Raw genomic sequence first — 19,750 nt, 5'->3', positions numbered from 1 at the left:
CTTCTCCGAATTGAGCTTTTCGTTCGGTTTTAAAAGCTCATAATGTATTGGTCCTCGGATGTCCCACCATATACACAACATTCTCTTATTCAGAGTTATATTAGGTTTAGAGGTGGAAGGGCTAGGTTTTCCGGGTTCACAATATGCCCTTTTCCTTACGATGTTTTCGTAGGTTATCTACATTTCATCCCCAGTCATCATCCGGTTCAAGAAGAGTTCGATTTAGACCTCGAACTACGGATTTAACCCTAATAGACTATTTTCAGAGGGGATATCTAAAAAATCAAGTGTACAGTAAACTTAATCCCTTGGCTTCAGTCGAAGATCTGCAACATCGAATAACTCTAGCCTGCCTAGATCTTGTTTGTTCCATTTGAAAGAAAACTTAGATGCTGTATCTGGGGAAATTAGGGTTTAAAAAGTGGGTCAATTACTGAAAAAAAATAGATTTGATTAAATACGTGTTTTCTATTTTTTGAAATTTCCCGCCGTTTAAAAAAAAAGTGGGTGGAGCACATAACTCTGGTCACCCTGTTCATAAGTCTATTGAGTTGCCAACATGGTTAAATGTTGGTCCTATGTAAGCCTAATGAGTCGCAAACATAGTTAAATTTGAGTGTAAGGTGGTCCTATCTAAATCAAATGAGTTGCCAACATGGTTAAATGTGAGTGTAAGATGGTCCTATCTAAGTCTATTGAGTCACCAACATAGTTAAATGTGATTGTAAGGTGGTCCTATCTAAGTCCAATGAGTCGCCAACATGGTTAAATGTGAGTGTAAGGTGTTCCTATCTAAGTCTATTGAGTCACCAACATAGTTAAATGTGATTGTAAGGTGGTCCTATCTAAGTCCAATGAGTTGCCAACATGGTTAAATGTGAGTGTAAGGTGTTCCTATCTAAGTCTATTGAGTCACCAACATAGTTAAATGTGATTGTAAGGTGGTCCTATCTAAGTCCAATGAGTCGCCAACATGGTTAAATGTGAGTGTAAGATGGTCCTATCTAAGTCTATTGAGTCACCAACATAGTTAAATGTGATTGTAAGGTGGTCCTATCTAAGTCCAATGAGTCGCCAACATGGTTAAATGTGAGTGTAAGGTGGTCCTATCTAAGTCTAGTGAGTGGTAAACATGGTGAAATGTGAGTGTAAGGTGGTCCTATCGATGTCTATTGAGTCGCCAACATAGTTAAATGTGATTGTAAGGTGGTCCTATCTAAGTCTAGTGAGTGGTAAACATGGTTAAATGTGAATGTAAGGTGGTCCTATATAAGTCTTGTGAGTCACCAACATGGTATAGATGAGACACCAAAATGGTACAATGAAGGTGCCAAGTTTTGGAAAGGTGATAATATTGATAGAGAAGAGGCACCAGCTAGGCGGAATAAAGATGCACTGGTCCGATTCTGGTTTAACCATTGGCAATGTTTGGTTTTAAAAATTTAATCTCTCAAATTTTGATTAAATTAAAAAATTTAATCGTCCAAAGTGATTAAAACTAAATTTGGAATTTAATTCAATCAATTAAAATTATGATTATTTAATTTTAATTTTAATCTTAATTTTTAGTTATGATTGAAAATTTTAATTGATTAAATTCCGATTAAATTAAAAGTGAATTTAATTTTAATCAACTAATTTTGGCCGATTAAATTTTTTAATTTTAATCATGATTAAAATTAAATTTCGGTTTAATTCAATTGGATTTTAATTGATTAAATTTTTGCCCAACTCTGTTCATTGAGGACAATTTGTAAGTGAAGGCATGTTATAATATAATTTAGAGAGCAATGAAACCCCTAATCAGCTGTAATAGGGTCCGGCCAAACACATGGAATTGAGAACATCCTCCCCAACTGTGACTGACAGACAAGTTCAAATTGAGTTGGTCGCTATGGAATTACATGCCTACTCTACTCTTCTCCACTTCATCAAGACAAAATGGAGGTAAGTGATTCAAATCGTACTTCATGAAGATCGGGTGACATTTCTTTATTTAAATGGCCATAACGAGAATCTTCTTGTGTGTGGGTACAACCGAGCACCCTTCTTTTGAAATGACTGTTGGCATTTGCATAAGACATGATACGTTCAAACATTAGGAAAATATAAGCGTTCACATTATTTTCTCCAACAGCAATTTATGTAATATCACTACCCATAAACCCATTAATGTTATGTTAAAAATTAAAACTATACTTAAAAAACAATCATTATACTCGTAGGTGCACCCAAGGGCAAATTAGGAGTGGAAATCGCCTGAAAATATTTTGAGACCTAAATCTAAGATAAAATGGCCCAACTTTCTTACATTAATCCAGTCTGAACTTGATTCTCTATTCTAAAAATGGAAAGTAAGCTGGTCAGTTTATGCCACCGCGATCGGGGTTCGCCATATTGTTGGAGCACCTTTCTAATGCTGTCCAGGTAAGAGTTCAGATGTGTAAAGCACGGATGGAGGTGAGTGGTGCCGAACTCACACTAAAATAGTTGCGGTGTCATTTCTTTTGCAGACACACAGATTATCCGTCGTCAAACCCATGCAATGTGTTACTCAGTTTGAATGACTCTTTAGGGGATCGCCTGAATGTCTACCTTCCTTAGTAGAGTAATGAAGTGGAAAATTTAGGCCTGTCACTATAATGTACTTTGTCACCTCTGAACTTTTTAAATTTGAATTTTATTTAATTTAATATAAAATGTGAATGAACTTTAACTAATATTGCTAGGAATTCCATCTGTTATCGGTTTGCACTACGCATCATTTAGTACGCCTTAAATGCCTCAGGATCTTTGAGGTTATCCCAGGCAAGATAGTTTTTTGACACTACGTTTTTGACCCGAATGCTCTGGCATTCTGAACGTGCATACCACACTCATCAAGCTTAAATTGATAACGCAGTAAGACTACAATATATCTAAGTTAAATGGGTGCTACACTTTACTGAACAAATATACTGTATTTGAAAATGGCCAGCATATGACTATGTCTTTAATGCACTATGACATCCATTAAATTGGCTTCGGCAAATGTATTCATATACTAGGCCCGCTTTTTGCCCTAAACTTAAATTGCACATGTAAGAATTGAAGTGGCCTGCAGAAGCAAATTGACACGCATGCAACTCTCAGTTTGTAGAAAGCGAATGCTGATGGAAGAAACCTGCTGAAAGTAAGGAGTATAAAATAGGCTTCCCAATAGAAATGAATGGCGCCAAAGACCTACGTCACAGACAGCCTGCATGAGCTCTACAAGATTTACTATTGCGCGAGAAAATGCAAGGATTGTTTGGTTCTATAATTAAAAGCGACTATCAGACGAGATAAAGTCAATGACAAAGAGAATTTTTACGCTGATGATTGGTTAATCACTCATGTTCTTATCAAACTGTCTCTAACTTATCACATTGAGTAATATTTGTCTAGATAGTAGAGATTTTTTACAGTAACTCAATTTCTTTAATATCTAAGGCTCTGACGGTATTCTCATTACTAGTGTTTTCTGCAAACGCAGTGACAACCTTTTCCTGCCAAAGGTTGGTTGTGGTTACAAACTAGCAGGTTAATGCAGGGGGAAGTATGCGTTGCCAGTTAATCTTGGTCTTGTTTCCGCAGGATGGACGCCAAAGAAGGAGGAACAGAGGGTTGTATGTTACCATCAGACCGAGCTGCTCTAGCCGAGCAGCGCCCGCACACCAGACTCCCCCAATACCTCGTCACATTGGCAGGTACCCACCTGTTTCGTCAGTAAAATACTTTTTTATGGATACTTTTTTTAATTAACTCACAAAGACAAGGTGTCAAGTCGTTTTACAAAACATTGCTTTTCGATGATAAACAATTCTGGAGTTTCAACGTCCACTGAGTCAGATAAAGTAGAATTTTTAGCAAACGGTCTGTGTATATGTATATATGAATGAAAACTAAAAAATATAAAATTGCAGTTGAAAGTATATTTTGTTTTGGGACCTAAAAAAAGTTAGCTATCTAAATCCCTCTACCGGAAATAGCACGTTTCTAGAAACATTTGGATTATTTCTTTTTAAATCTGATACACTCATTGCAAATAACTATTAAAACGTGTTTTGGTCCGTATGGCTGGTTAATACCTTTGATTTCACTTACATTTCTTCCTTTTATAAAAATTATAATAAAGCAATTTCTGGGTGAGAGGGAGGATTAACTTTCCACAGTAATGTAACGCGCAGTCATACCACTTACGGACAGTCATAAAGCTGCCAGTATTAATATTTAATAAAAAGTAATTAAAGAATAATCCAACTTAGGCGCCTTGGTAGACGAGCGGTTAAGAGGCGAGACCTGCAAAGCTCATATGTAATCTGGCACTGGGTTCGATTCACGGTCTTAGGCCTTGGATTCTATTTAATGTTTAATAAGAGAAATTTATAGTAAAGTATGTTTGCTAATCACCTCCGTTCACGACACCTAATTGGTAGTTGGACGTAAAGCCCGCCTGATAAAAATGGGCAATTACTCTACTTCATTTTTTTTACTTTTAATATAACTTAGCAGGCTGCTCTTGAATCCATGGATTTTTTACACCAAAAGATAGTACTTGTTTATTTTGTTGAATAAAACGAAATATTTGCATTTAATTTTAATCGGCTCGAAAAGCCACTGTTCACAAAAGTGATAAGATACAGAAAGTCAGACTTCTGCTAAATTTAGAGGATCTCTCTCTGTAATTAATTAAATGTACTTCCGGCTATGTTCCATACAACGTCCATTTAGAGATAAATTGCTAGTTATGGTACAGTCCTGGGATCAACTCACAAAAGTTGATTTCATCCCTCATCATTATAATAGTATTTTAAGATTAATAATAACCTGTCTGATTAATAATTCTTATCAAACAATAAATTTTATTAATGGAAGACAATAAAAGTTAATAACTCTATACAGTGAGGAAAAACACTGGCTATTTGGTCTGGGAAATCACAATGCTTCATTCCATCTACTCCCTTTATTAGCAGTCCAATGCATTCAAAAATTTTAAAAATGTCTACGTTCAACAGGAAAATTAACTTTAAGTGAAGAAAACTGTAGTTCAAGACTGTAAATTCTGGAGGAAAGCGGACTTTAAATTTTGAAAATTTTAGTAAAATTTAAAAACTAAAAAATTACTTTAGGTGTAGTTTTACATAGATTGTATTACTTATATATTAAATTTTTGATTTGGTTCTCACAGCATGGTTTACTGATGGAAGTTCCTTACTTCTTGCACTACAGAGAAATTTTCTGTTAGTAAAACATTTAAATCTTTTGCAGTGTCACTGACAGCGTTCTCAACTGGAAACATCCTAGGGTGGACAGCTCCCGCATTGCCCTTCTTGGAAGGTTGTGATTCTCCTCTGCCTGTTACAAAACACGAAAGTTCGTGGATAGGTTCTTTGGTTGCTGTGGGAGCTTGCATCGGTGCACTGCCTGTTGGCCCGCTCACCGAAATCTTTGGACGCAGAGTAAGTTGAATAAATTATTGTACTTCAGTCTAACACTTTGTTATCCAGTGCTGCCCTGAATTCTGTGAGGTGCCCACCTCACACGCCCAATTTTTCATGAGACACTTTGAAGCTGATGAGTGGGATAATAGAGTTACTTGTTATAATTAATACTGTCAGATTGGATCGATGTATTAATACTGTCAGGTAGGTCAGTTGTAAGGGTTGATAGTCAAAAAGTATCTGCTTAACACCTAACTTTGGCAATTGTTTCCTCTTTCCTTCAAAAGTTACAATTTTCAAATTTTCTGAAAAAGTTAGAGCTACTCAGTTTTATAATAGTAGATTATATTTACTTAGATTTCAAAAAAAAAAAAAAAAAAGCTGCCGAACTCTGGCCAAAAATTCCTTTTTAAAAATTGTTTCATTCCATTGAAATTTTATTATCATGGGGCATTCGATAAGATGCGCATTTTGAGGAGCTCTTCATCCCGAAAACTCAAAATTCGCACAAATTTAGTAAACTGTAACAAGGAGCGCTATAAATGCACTATCCATAATGAAATCTCTGTAGAAACATTGATGACAGGTGGCCTAATTATATTTTACATTTATTTAATAAAATAATATCGAAGGAAAATTCACCCAGGTTGCAGTCTACGAAATTTAAAAAAAGTTATATAAAAAAGGATATAAAAGCGATTGTATCAACCACCGGGGCATTGCACTGTTCTCTATCCAATGCAAACTACTCACTAAAAATTTAAGGCTAAAGCAATCTAAATGGGCTAATGCAAACTAGGTAATCAACTGCAAAATGTGTGCGAAATTGGGGCAACTACGGTATTTTGCAAAATTGAGAATCTAACTCATATTTTTCAAGTGAAAATAATAATTTATTTCAACTTTTAGAAGATTTACATCTTTGGCCGGGAATTTTTGCATAAAAGTTTAAAAAAAAAGAAATTAAGTGCATTGTACTCGTAAATTTAAAATTAAAAAACTAATTAATAAGTTTATCGTAAAAGCAGTACAGTCGTAATAACAAACAACAAGCTTGAAAAAACAGGTAATGCACAAAGAATTAAATTAAAATTACAGTTGTTACCAGGATTATAATCTGGTTGATTCGAACTTTAGGAATGCCGAATGAAAGATTTCTAAAATTGAGTTTTCTTAAGCTTGATCAAAGTTGTAGGCAGATAAATAACGTTATAAATTAAACTGATATGAAATAAAAGTCAGGTGCAAAATCTTTTTATTTGTGTCGGAGCTGATGATGTTCAGGAAAATCACAAGTATGACGCGTTAAGAAACTACAGGAATGCTTTAATTAGAAAAATGCGTAACCATTCATTATTAAAGATCTAGCTTGTCCCATTTGATTTAGTTGATTTACACGATTCACTAATACACACTATTTCCACTATAAGTTTATAATTAAAGGGGCAGCCAAAAGTTCAATTGCAGGGAACATCAGGTAAATCGTATTCCACTTGTAATTCGCACAGAAACTTCTTGTTGAAAATATTTACACAAAACTAAACGCTTTACATGTTAATAACCGTAATATTTGACGTCATGTTAATTACTTATGCTTTGTTACAGTTGGTCATCTTATGTTCGGCAGGCCCTTTATTGATTTCATGGATGCTAATATTCTGCGCCACATCAGTATATTTTCTTTACATTGCAAGACTGATTGCCGGAGTCGGAGTTGGTGCCGTATGTACTACAGTTCCCACATATATATCAGAAATAGCTGAACCCAGAATCAGAGGTAATCTGTTAAAGGTGCTCTTTTTGACACTTTCTTGGTAAAACGTGATAAAAATTACATTAAAGTTAGCTCTCTAAATATTTCGAGAGAGCTACCTTAGATCTTAGGGTGTATGACATCTGCTAGTACGAACAATCTTAGCTAGTGGTACAAATCAATAGCAGCAACTGGGAAACGATCTTATTTTTTATTTCATATACTCATTTATTATCTGGCCACTTAATAAGAAAACTTATTCGCCGTAGCGCTAAATCGTAAACAAGAATTCCACCTAATTATTTGCACAAGTCACTGGCTTAGCAATAGATTCCTTGACTAGCCAAAAACACAAAATATTTTAATCACAAACATAAAATATGTTAGAGGCCTGAAGTCATGGCCAAAAGTGCCAATTTAAAGAAAAGTGGTCAATCCACGGCGATTTTCTCGTAAAAACATTACTACTTTCTTGGAATTTAGTATACTGAAATTCAGATAATGCTTTTAACGCCTTGGTCCCGAGGCATTTTGAATCATAACTAATGACTGGTAACTTAGCTAACATTTTTGTTGCAGGAACTCTTTGCTTAAGTTTCCAAATGATGTTGGTATGTGGAATACTCTTCAGTTACGCGCTGGGTGCGATTTTACATTATCCAGTATTACTCATTCTCAATGGTGTTGTACCTTTTATCTTCCTAGCAGCATTTTTTAAAGCTCCAGAGAGTCCTGTTCATAGTTTGAAGAAAGGCCAAAGGCAGCAAGCTGAGAACGCCTTGAGGGTGTTACGAGGAAGGCACTATAATGTGTTTAAAGAATTGCATGCGCTGGAAAATGAAATGAATGAAAACAAGGAAGAGAAAAGTTCATTGGGTAGATTGTTACTAAAACGTGCAAGCAGAGTTTCATTGACAATATGTCTAGGCCTAATGGCATTTCAACAATTGTCTGGTATAAATGTAATTATATTTTATACAGCAGATTTATTTAAATCAGCAGGAAGTACAATGAGTCCTGCACTAGCCACCATATTAGTTGGCATTGCACAGGTAATAGCAACTATTGTATCCGGAGTTCTTATTGATACGTCTGGCCGTAAAGTACTGTTGCAAACGTCCGCAAGCGTTATGTCAGTGTGTTTACTTGTTTTAGGCTGGTATTTTCACTTACAGCAGAAAGGCACTGATACATCAGCCATCACTTTCTTGCCTTTACTTTCACTTGTATTGTATATAATTGTATTTGCGGTTGGGTTTGGCCCCATACCCTGGATGATGTGCGGCGAGATATTACCCAATGAGATCAAAGGCATAGGAACTGGAATTGCAGTAGCATTTAATTGGTTTCTGGCCTTTACTGTGACAAAAACTTACCAATTATTGGTAGAATATATGGGATCAGCAAAAACATTTTGGATGTTTGGGGTGATTAGTTTTGCAGGTTTCTTGTTTTCTACTTTTGTGGTAATTGAAACTAAAAAGAAGAGCTTGACCGAAATACAAAGCGAACTTTCTGGCCACAAGCCCGACCAACGGAGGAGTAATGTAATTTAATAGCGCAAATATTTCTGATGTAAACCAAAGAGATACAGTCTTAATTGTGCATATTGTATTTTTATTTTATAATTTATAATATTTTTTATATTAATCTCTCAAATTTTTTTCTTCTACCTTGAACCTGTCTTATTCCTTTCTTTCTTATGTTGTTGAGCCATTTACTCTAACACAGCCTGATATTGAGTCGCGAGTGTGTGGCCACTCTGATAAAAAATGAAAATTGCCATGCAGAATTAAATAAATTTTGGTTTTTAATTAACTTTTTTTGTTAATTATGTTATGAAGAGGGAACCATCGCTAAGCTAACTGGGGCTTTTACTCCTTATATAAGAATCAAACTTGCCTGCCAGGGAAGCTGGTAATAAATGTGGTAGAGTTTGAATTTTCTAACTTGTTGCCGCTGAATCTGTTCCAAATTTCTCTTAATAAATATAATTCTAATTTTATCGAGTAATGTTTCATTGATGCAGAATAAGGAAATTTGGAAGCGTCACTTTTGAGCGAAGCTAGAGGTTTTAGTAAAAGAAAAAATTTTCTGGATAACAGTTTCAAATAGAAAAGTATACTTAAGAAAACTAAGTTTAAAAAAATGATTAAGCCATTTTAGAAATTAAGTGCACTTTTGCACATCTGAATTATATGTTCAGCTATTTGAATCTGACCTTCTCGACTCCCAAACCATCAGAGATCAATTTTTCGGACTGAGTTTTATTATTATTATTATTATTATTAGAAACAATAGGTACTTAAAATTCAAAAGACTAAAAAGTGTTTTAAGAATTGCAATCCCGGATTTGAGATTATATTTACCCTATATGTTATTTTTCCTCCTGTTTTTTAAAGAATTCCATTTTAAATTTATTGTCTTATTACTTGTTTTCAATAAAATAAAAAAAAAATCACTTAATTTTTTGTTTGAGGAGTTTTATTTACTCTTGAATTTTAAAAATCATATAGGAGTCGCTGAAATATGTTTTAATAATGAACGTTTCGCTAAAGATTAGCCAAGATATAATGTTCAAGATTGAAGATGCTATTGTGAAGTAGATACGCTGTGTTCAAATTTTAATGTGTTAAGTATTATTCAGTATGTGAGTCGCAATATCTTGTTAAAGAGATGTGGAGAAATTTCAGAGTTTTTGGTTTATTATGAGCTACTTCTAAGTTGACAATTGAGAGAAAGACATTTTACTAACAGAATGTTAATTTTATAGTTTTGTGCGGTAAAAAGTAAGAAAATCGAAAGTTTATCTTTTTGGTAGTAGTTATTGATTTCTGCTGAAAATAAAAAAAAAAAAAGCCTGATAAAGAAAAGTTAAATATTTTATGAGTAGGAAGTGAATAGGTTACTTCAAACGAATTATTCTTTCTTCAAATAAATTTGTTTATTCGGTTCTCAAAAGGCTGTACAAATGACCTTATTGGTAATTTACATATTATATTAACATGACAAAGTTTAATATTAGGGAGATAAGCTACAGTTTATATCGTTAGTACAAGAAAATTTTGTGTAAATGAATAACATGCCTAAATTAATCTTTTCCTTCACTATTTTAAGTTATGTTATTGGTTCGATTTCTGTAAAAGTTGCCACCTGCTTTATTTTACCAAATGAAGAAGATAATAATTGCAAAAATATCGAGATACTTACAAAACAAGTACTTTCTACCTACTACCTGTCTCATAAATGTACTGTTCTTATTACAATGATGGAAATGTTTCATGAATTCAACACAGATTTAGGAACCAGCTTTATTCAGATAGCTCCTCAAGAGAAGTGTGATTACGGATTAGCCAATAAAATTGCAGAGGGCTTTAAACAAAACTGTGACAGGTAATTATCTTTGTTCACATTTAGAATAAACAATAATATTAATTATTGGTAATAATACTTGATCTAATTACCGTACAAATGAAAAAATAAACATTTTTGTTATTTTTACAGCTATATTGTACAAGTAGACGATCCTTTGTGTTTTCTTAAAATATGGCACATATCACTTCAAATGACTTTTCACAGGCACAACCCTATTTTTTTCTTTTTACCTGATTGCAAAAACAGACGAAACCATGCTATGGAAATACTTTCTGCTCCAGAATCAGATATTACAGTCAATATCATTGTAGTGGAGTTAGAATTCAACGATAATAATAAGTTTAAGCTAAATCATTCTGAAGGTATATAAAAATGGAATAAATTAGTAAATAGTTTTATTTTATAAAATATAAAAAATTATTACAATTTCAGACTGGCCAGTAACATTGTGGACGAATGATTTTAGCAAACTTGCTGGTTCACCTGAGCGAACAAAAATATTTGTAGATAGCTGGCATCCAATAAAGGGTTTCCGTTTCAACAATAATCTATTTTATGATAAAATTTTAAACCTTAAGGGAAGAGGTAATTGATAGTTAACAAACTTTATTCCAGGCAGATATTTCTTCAATTTTTTTTCCTCAGGGCTGTCAAAAATAACTTTTTTTAAACCACTTTCTGAAAATATGTTACTTTCCATTGCCTTGAAGAATTAAGTTACATCGTTCAAAAATAAAGTAAATTTTGACCAAAACATTCCAAAAAAGAAAAAACTCTAATGACCAGTTTGTCTTCTTTTTTTTTAAGCTAAATTTCTGAAAAGAACTTGTAGACATAAGAAATCTAGCCAATAATTTGTTTTTACATAACCATTCAAACGCCATATTTCAGAAAAGGAATAAATGGTAATGTTTTAATAATTTGCTAATTTAGATGCACTCTCGATGTATAGTCGACGAGCAATAAAACACATTCAAAATACTATAAGACATTTCACAATTATTATAAGTTAAGGTTTTAGAAAATAAAGATGTTTCTACACTTTTTGATGGTATATAAATTTGAAGTGTCTGGTCGTTTCCTTCTTGGTGACCTTTACTTTCATATTTTTTTAAAATTCTGCACTGTCAGTAATGGGATTTGAATGTAATTATTTTTTAAAAACGTATTTATCTAAGATCAGTACGCAACCAACCAAACGAAATTCAAAATAAATAAATTAATCAAAAACATCATTCAGATAAGCTAAAGCTAAATAATTGTTTAGATATCAAGAAAATTTGAAAAACTATTATCTTATTCGATGGGGTAGTTTCTTATTTTCCTTATGATGCATATACATTGTTGGTAAAAATACGACCAATTGCGTCATCACTTTTCAAAATTTCCTAAGGCCCTTCTACAGAACTTGGATGTCTCATTTGTTCAATGATACGAGTATTTCATATTGTTTGCTAAGATTTACATTCAAACGAAATGAATATTTGAATTTGGATCTTCAGATGTAAAGTGTTTGCTGTTTCGCAACAAATATTTTACGGAAACAATACGAATCAACACTCAAGTTAAAGTAGTTTAACATCCTTTTTTCAAACGAATGATACTCGCTGATTTTATGTACAAATATAGTGTTGAGAGTGGCTGCATTTACATATCCTCCTTACACTATAGTAGAAAAGAATACAATTGACGGAATAGAAATGCGCATTGCTTTTTTATTTTGCCGTTTGTACAATTGTACTATTGAAACTGTATATGATGATGGATTATGGGGAACTATACTAGGAAACGGTTCTGGTGATGGTAAGAATATTTTCATTATTATATGGGCAATATCTCTTTATTACAATAAATAATAAAGTAACTTTTACTCAGGAATATTGGGGATGGTGTACAAGAACAAAGCTGATATAGGATTTGGCGGAATCTACCTCTGGCTAGAACCAGCTTACTACTTGGATTACAGTGACACTTGGCTTTATGCTGCAGCAACTCTGCTTGTTCCGAAACCGGTCCCTTTAGGGGGATGGAGAGTTCCGTTCCTACCGTTCGATCTGGCAATGTGGACAGCAGTTTTCTTATCGCTCGCAATATCTTCTTTTTGTATTTCTTTTGCTTCCTGGTTAATCAACAGTGCGTAATGTTTTTACTAAGAATCTGCATTTTTTAAAATAATCTAGTCTTAGTTTTAATATACTATGTTATATTGTTTAGTAAAAATAAATTACTTTTCTCTTTTATCAGGAAAACGTTACAATGTGGACGTCTATAAATTACTAGGTATCAATGATACTATTTTAATGATTTTGGGAATGTCTGTACTACAACCTCCATCAAGACAATTAAGTGACAACCATGTATCTATAAATCAGATGGTTACCTCTGTAGCAATTATGTGTTTATTGCTAACCTCCTGCTACTCGGCTGGGCTTTCTTCTTACTTGACCGTTCCTCAGTAAGCGCCAGTAAACAAACATCTATTTCATGTAACAACTATAATACAATAGAAAAGCATTTCTATTAGAATTTACTGCTACACTTTTCCAACAACCATTACTCCTTTTAATACTGGAAAGAGCTCAGTTAGTTACGCGACAGACTTGCACGAAGGAGGTGCCAGATCTGCTAGTCCAGATTTTTACATCTTATAGATCTCTAAGCTCTCTGTCCTTTCAGGAACTACTTTAAGAATTTTAGTCTTGGATGCTGAGAGTGGACTTTGGGATCTAATGACTCTATATGTTGGTTAGCTAAAAAGTTTATAAGAAAATTCACATTACTCACTTACGTTACATACTGTTCAAAATGGGAATTATTACTTTAAATAACCGAATGAAAACCCGTAATTTTATAATTCTTAATTGTTTATAGATTTGCTGTGTTTGCCGATTACACTAAAATAGACTCTTAGGGAAGGGAACCACCTTAATAAGAAGAAAAAGTACTTTCTTTTTTTCTTTTTTTTTATGATTTAAGGCGCGTCAACATCTAAGGTTATTGGCGCCCGGAGCTTTTTCCAGTGCACTGCCGGCCTCCGGACAGTGTTCTCTCATTACAGACAACACTGTCCATCACCGGACAGTGAGCTGTAAGAAGCTCCTAGGAAGAGAAAATCTAAGAGTCAGCTGCTGGATTCGACCCGGGACCTCCGCGTGGGAGTCCAGTATGCTAACCTCATAGCTAATCCCTTCCCTAAAAAGTACTATTCATCCAATTCCGCGGGAGAAATGTTTCAAATAAATGTTCTAGGTCCATTCATGGGAAATGAAATTAATAAGTTTAAAGAAAATAATTTGTGATTTATATATATATATATATATATATATATATATATATAAAGCGGAATATTTAACAAATTGCTATGCAATTTCCGACTGAGAGATTTTGTTCCTTATTAGTTCCGATGCCGAAGTGAACGTGGTAATAGAGTTTAAGGTTCCTGAGATATATCGTATTTGAACTAGTGCTCGCATACACATGTATATTTCATATATATTCATTTTTGGCACACGGTACCCTGAATACGGATAAATCGTGAAAACTGGACACCGATAATTTGACAGGATAGTAATCCTTTCTTTAGTTAGGAGCCGAGAAAGGAAGAAATGTTGTTCAAACACTACGTATACAATAACCAACACAACAGTAACCGCCACTTTTTAAAAAACATTTATGTATAATATTTCAGATTCACTAATCCAATAGATACATTCGATGAACTGTCTGCAAGCGGACTATATTGGTTAGCCATTCATGAGGCCTGGGTATATTCTTTGCAACAAGTTGAAGATGAAAAAGTTCAAGCTGTAGTAAAACATTTCAGGGTTTGTATACTTTTGTGATACTTTATGTTCTATTCCATATTTTGATAAGTTAAGATACATAATAAATATTATATTTATAAATTTCAATTGCACAGAAATTGTCAGAAGAACGTCTGCTGTCAGAAGCTCCAAAAGGAAAATATGGATTGGCTGTAGAACGACTGCCAGCTGGTATTAATTCTTTAACTCTGTGGCTCCAATGTCCAATTTCGTTCTTTTCATTATCGTCTATTTTTTTTATTATCCAGGACACTTTGCTGAACAGAGTCATTTAACTGATGATGTTATCAGTAACTCTCACATAATGAAAGAAAATCTATTTGGATCTCTGCTCACTACAGCTCTGCGTAAAGGTTAGACTGTATAGACTTCGTGACCGTAAATTATTAAACTAAGGATCCAAGGTTGGTGAGGAATCGATCAAATAAAAACAACTCGTCTTTTTGCCAACGGTAAGATTACTATAAACAAAATTTCGGAGTAGCTATGGGAAGTTGTCTCAGCCCAATATTAGTGGACATCATAATGACAGAACTACTTGACACTTGCCTTCAACAACTTTCCTTTGAAGTACCATTTATGTACAAATACGTCGATGATCTCTTAACTCCTGTCTCTAAAGAGAAGATTGATGAAATACTGTACATTTTTAATTCATTCCATCTTAGGCTGAACTTTACAGTTGAAATAGAACAAAATAGTCAAATCCCTTTCTTAGATCTGTTACTAATAAGAACTGACAATGACACTGTCATCATTGACTGGTACACCAAACCTTGCAGATCTGACAGATACTTACACTACCATTCCAAACAACCTTTTCACCAAAAACTGAACTTTGTTCCCTCTACAGAAAAGTTATGACAACAGCGATGATAAGTTCAATGAAAGGAATAAAGAGAAAATCACAACTATCTTAACTAACAATGGTTATCCCAAAAGCCTTATCTATAGTCTCCCTAAATTAATAAATAGAAGACCGAACGCTTTCCTCCGATTGTCAAGAACCTCCTACGAAACATTAGATTGCTTTCCCTTACATTAACACCTTGTCGGAAAAAATTAACAAACTACTTCACAGCTATAACATAACCCCGCATGGAAATCGGGGAACACCATTAAACAATTTTTCACCAAAACAAAGAGCAAAATTCCAACAGACAAACTATCCAATACCATTTACAAAATAAATTGCCAAGACTGGCAGTTGTTTTGTATTAAAAGAAATTTCCCAATATCTATTTTATTTACTCTTTTGTTGTAATTAGTCTATTGAATCTGTCCCACTGTCTTTACCAAAATTCCCGTGTAAGTCCCGCTATATCTGCATATAAATATATATATATATATATCTGTATACACCTGTTCTTCGTTTCCGGCTCTTAGGAGTTCTGTAACTCAACCAACCCGCATAGCCACTTATGTTAAGTTTCAATAATTATATAAAAAATTTATTGTATTTTATTTTATCTATTTTTAGATTACTGATTTTCTATGTTACTGATTGTCTAAATTGTTTTGTATTTGTAATATCCAGGCCCTGAAGAAGACAATATGCTCGTATTTGTCGAAACGTTCGCAAAAGGACGAGTTGTTGTTTTTATTTGACCGCAATCTTGAATCCTTAGTCAGTTACTCCAACTACATATTTCTAATGAACTTACAGTAACATTATTATCCGGACTAATTATTGATATTGTATTTAATAGCTTGGGCTGTAAAATATTTTATACACAAAAGATTAATTGTTTACCATTATAACATATTTTACAAATTGAGCTAAAATTGATTTTTTTTTTTTTTTACGCTTTCGCTTTTTAATTTTTTAAAATAATTTATCAATCATGTCTGATGCAAATAGTTGTTTCAAGTGTAAAATCGTGTTAAATACAGCGAATTATTTATTAAGAGGTGAAAGCGCGTTTACTTATAATGCATGTGGTAATTTTGTTCATAACGCATGTGATGTTCTGTCAGTATCAGAAATAAAATATGTCTCTCAAAAAACGTTCTTAATATTTGTATGCAAGAGCTTTAAATTTGGCTTAAAGAATTCACCAAGTATTAAGAGCGCCCACAATAAACGTAAACAAAAAGGTTTTAAACAAAAAGGTTTAGGGATTAGCTCATTGGTTAGCGTATAATTGATTCTCACGCGGAGATCTCGGGTGAATCGAGTTGTAGGCCATAGATTTTTTTCTTCCTAGGAGCTCTTACAGCTGAGTGAGACAGTGTTGTCAGCTACGAGAGAACGCTGGCCAGAGGCCAGAAGTGCTGCGAGCGTCAATGACCTCAATTGTGGACGTGTATTAAATTAAAAATTATAAGGCTTTGAGGAAGGATAACTTAAATACATTCCACTTTAATTCCTCTTTATATGTTAGGCCCATACGTCAACAAAGAACTGTGCTAATCCTCAGAAGGGTGAGAAAAAAAGAGTTAATTTAATAAAAAGGCTAAAATAGAAATTGGAAAGGTTGAAATTAATAATTCTATTTTGCAACCGGCTATAAATATCCCACGCCTTGAAACAAACAATTTGCAACATCCATTAATGGTCCCCTTCGCCCTTTCGATATCGTATTGAGGTTTTTACTGAACAGTATCAATCAATGGTATCCACTTCATCACTGTTTTAACATGAAAACACTCCAGCTTAAATTCGCAGGCAGTTCAAACGCAATGGATCGTTTGAAAAAGATCAATGGATTCCCAATGTAAATTAGTGTCAAAATCACTCAACAGAAGTAACACTCTCTTCATAGGACTTATTATATTTTGTCTTTTTTTTTATCAAAAATGGCTCATTTGATTTTCTTTAAATACTTATCTCATCGTACTACTCACATAGATCTAAAATAGTTTTCCCAGGGATATCCAATTAAAATCCAGTAACAGATTAAACTAATCACCTATTTTTTCAGGCGGGACTTATCGACCAGTTACCAATTTTGTACCGTGGACGGGAGCAGAAGCACATAAATTATTTCTAACAAATAAGTGGGAGCTCCCACTTATACATCCAAGCTTATAACCACTATACCATCTCTCTCCGTCAAAAATTCAATATTTTGGTAAATATTGAATAATTGCCCAAAAATGACTCCCGATGTGAATGAACTTGAATACGAATTGCTATAAAGTAATGTGGAGAATAGGATGCGGTTTTTACCACAAAGATGGATCATATAACGCCTAATTATGAGGTTTAATCAGGAGAAAATTCTCTTTCAAAATATTTAACTGTATGGCCAGTCAAAATAAATTGGTTTTCCAGATATTTTTAAGCCTCTAAATTTTTGTATTTAAAATACTTTATCCTTCAGACTTCTAAAATATTTTAGAATTATTCAAAGCCAGTAATTGTACAATGTATTGTAGGTAATTGTAAGAATTAAGCACAATTGTAATTAAATAATATTTTTCAAAAAAAAAAATTACTTTTTGTAATTGCAGTCTTATTCACCACAACTATTATAATTAGTTCGTTTGTTGGTTTAATTTACTTTAGGCAAGTAAGTCTGCAACTAAGTCAATGAGTGCAATATTAAATTAATTATTATTTATTTTTAGGATCCCCATTTACCTACCATTTAAACAAGTTAATGAATGTTCTTCTTAATTCTGGGATAATGTATTATTGGGAAGGGGCAGTGTCCAGAGATTTTTTAAATACCAGGTATTTTCAACTATTTTTTTTCTTCTTCTTCTTTTTCTTGAAGTAATAGTTTGTGTTTTTGAATTTTAGAAAACAAATGGCTCTAATGGAGGCCAGAAATGCTCGCAGTAAAACTGAGCCTACCAATCTTCAGCTGTCTCATGTACAAGGAGCGTTTATTATTTATGGAATAGGTGTTCTACTAGCAAGTTGTACTATTGTGATAGAATTATATAGATCTAAAAAATACAAAACATCAACCAAAATTAGAATACATCCTTATACGTTCTAGAACAACTTCAATGTTAATGAACTTTTGAGATTGCACGAATATCTATTATTTACAAACTTTTATGTAAGCAGTTCCAAATATTTGCTCATGTGTAGCATTAAAACTTTTAATAAAGTAGTTTTACATAGTCACATGCCACAGCTATTTTAAATTTTAATTAAAAGCATGGAGGGAAAGGATTAGCTATACGGTTAGCGTATTGGATTCCCACGCGGAGATCCCGGATTCGAATCCAGCTGCTAGCCCGTAGATTTTCTTTTCCCCGGTGATGGACAGTGTTGTCATTAACGAGTGAACACTGTCTGGAGGCCGGAAGTGCACTGAAAAAAGCTCCGGCGCCAATAACCTCGGATGTTTTCGCGACTTAAATTACAATATTTAAAAAATAGAATAATTGAATAAAAATAAATAAATAAATAAAAACAGAGTGGACGATAGAAGAGGGAGATTTAATAAATTAGATTTGTGTAGACAGGACATTTGAATTTTGGACCACAGTCCCCCCCCCCATATTGGGAGTATAAAAGATTAGTAAAGTTTATCTTCCTAAACATATTATATCCTTTAGTATTGAGAAAATAATGTTTATATTCTTGATTTTGAGAGCATCTATTGTATAAATATGCATTTATATATAGCTTTTCAATATTAATGTTGACTGGGATAAATTATTTAATTCTGTAACTGTAAAGCTAATTATAGAAAAGGTTTCTCAGCAAATACATAATAAATATCTCACTTTAGCTTGTATCACCAATACCTATCTAATGTGTAAAAGCCTAAGCTATAGTCAAAATCTACAAGTTATATTAGCTATTGTCTGTATGAAAATGGATTTTCAAATTGTGAGGGGAGTTGTTGAATTTAAATTGGAAACTATAGAAAGATAATGACGGTATTTGCTCAACAGTAATGAATTTGTGAGCACGTATATTTTTTGGGCATTTATAAAATTCATACAGAATTCAGAATAGAATGGCTTAATGAAAAATACCTGTTTCAAGTTAAAGCAACAGATTTGTTAAGCAGCAAAAATCGGTTTAGTTAACAATTATGATAGTTACTTCTTTATATATATATATATACAGGGTGTCCCAAGCTATATGGATAACGACTTTTTCTCGGAAACTAAGATAGCTAGAAAAAAACTAAAAAATACGTGTTCCTTTAGTTTTTTGTTAGGAATCCAAATTTACTTTGTAAATTTTGTTCGGTGCCTCCAGAAGCGAGATACAGGCACCAACTTCATTTTTTCAAATGGGAAGGTGCGGTTTTTATTTAAGAAACAGATTCCTCTATTTTTTTTAAAGAAAAATTTACTTGAACGGTTTTTTTTCTGTGAGCAATATTTTAGAAGTTATGAATGAAAACATGATTCTTATAATA

The 19,750-nt window shown here is 33.3% G+C and overlaps 2 protein-coding genes across 8 annotated transcripts; both read left to right on the top strand.

Annotated features, from left to right (window-relative positions):
- Positions 1-1,792: 1,792 nt before the first annotated feature.
- On the top strand, positions 1,793-8,865 carry LOC141446614 (trehalose transporter 1-like protein). Of its 4 annotated transcripts, none has more exons than XM_074113177.1 (5): positions 1,793-1,947; positions 3,616-3,728; positions 5,290-5,480; positions 7,068-7,239; positions 7,795-8,865. In XM_074113177.1, exons 1-5 carry the CDS (start codon positions 1,832-1,834, stop codon positions 8,769-8,771), a joined length of 1,569 nt encoding a protein of 522 aa, XP_073969278.1. In that variant the 5' UTR covers positions 1,793-1,831; the 3' UTR covers positions 8,772-8,865. The 4 variants fall into 4 exon arrangements, with proteins under 4 accessions (XP_073969278.1, XP_073969279.1, XP_073969280.1 ...); XM_074113178.1 differs by lacking the exon at positions 1,793-1,947 and adding an exon at positions 2,285-2,427; XM_074113179.1 differs by lacking the exon at positions 1,793-1,947 and adding an exon at positions 3,379-3,536.
- Positions 8,866-8,998: 133 nt separating this feature from the next.
- LOC141446613 (glutamate receptor ionotropic, delta-1-like) lies at positions 8,999-19,469 on the top strand. Of its 4 annotated transcripts, XM_074113173.1 has the most exons (11): positions 8,999-10,608; positions 10,720-10,952; positions 11,023-11,175; positions 12,220-12,393; positions 12,466-12,723; positions 12,835-13,045; positions 14,279-14,414; positions 14,510-14,585; positions 14,663-14,767; positions 17,988-18,093; positions 18,163-19,469. In XM_074113173.1, exons 1-11 carry the CDS (start codon positions 10,289-10,291, stop codon positions 18,362-18,364), a joined length of 1,974 nt encoding a protein of 657 aa, XP_073969274.1. In that variant the 5' UTR covers positions 8,999-10,288; the 3' UTR covers positions 18,365-19,469. The 4 variants fall into 4 exon arrangements, 3 of the variants coding, with proteins under 3 accessions (XP_073969274.1, XP_073969276.1, XP_073969277.1); XR_012453797.1 differs by lacking the exon at positions 18,163-19,469 and having other exon boundaries at positions 14,663-14,866; XM_074113175.1 differs by lacking the exon at positions 12,220-12,393 and having other exon boundaries at positions 18,163-19,468.
- The last annotated feature ends 281 nt before the right edge of the window (positions 19,470-19,750 follow it).

This window comes from Rhodnius prolixus, unplaced genomic scaffold (genome assembly GCF_049639745.1).
Source record: "Rhodnius prolixus isolate KJV_2025 unplaced genomic scaffold, Rpr scaffold_7, whole genome shotgun sequence".
Taxonomy (NCBI): domain Eukaryota; kingdom Metazoa; phylum Arthropoda; class Insecta; order Hemiptera; family Reduviidae; genus Rhodnius; species Rhodnius prolixus.
Note: the sequence above shows the minus strand (reverse complement) of the source record. Positions and strands in the feature narration are given on the sequence as shown.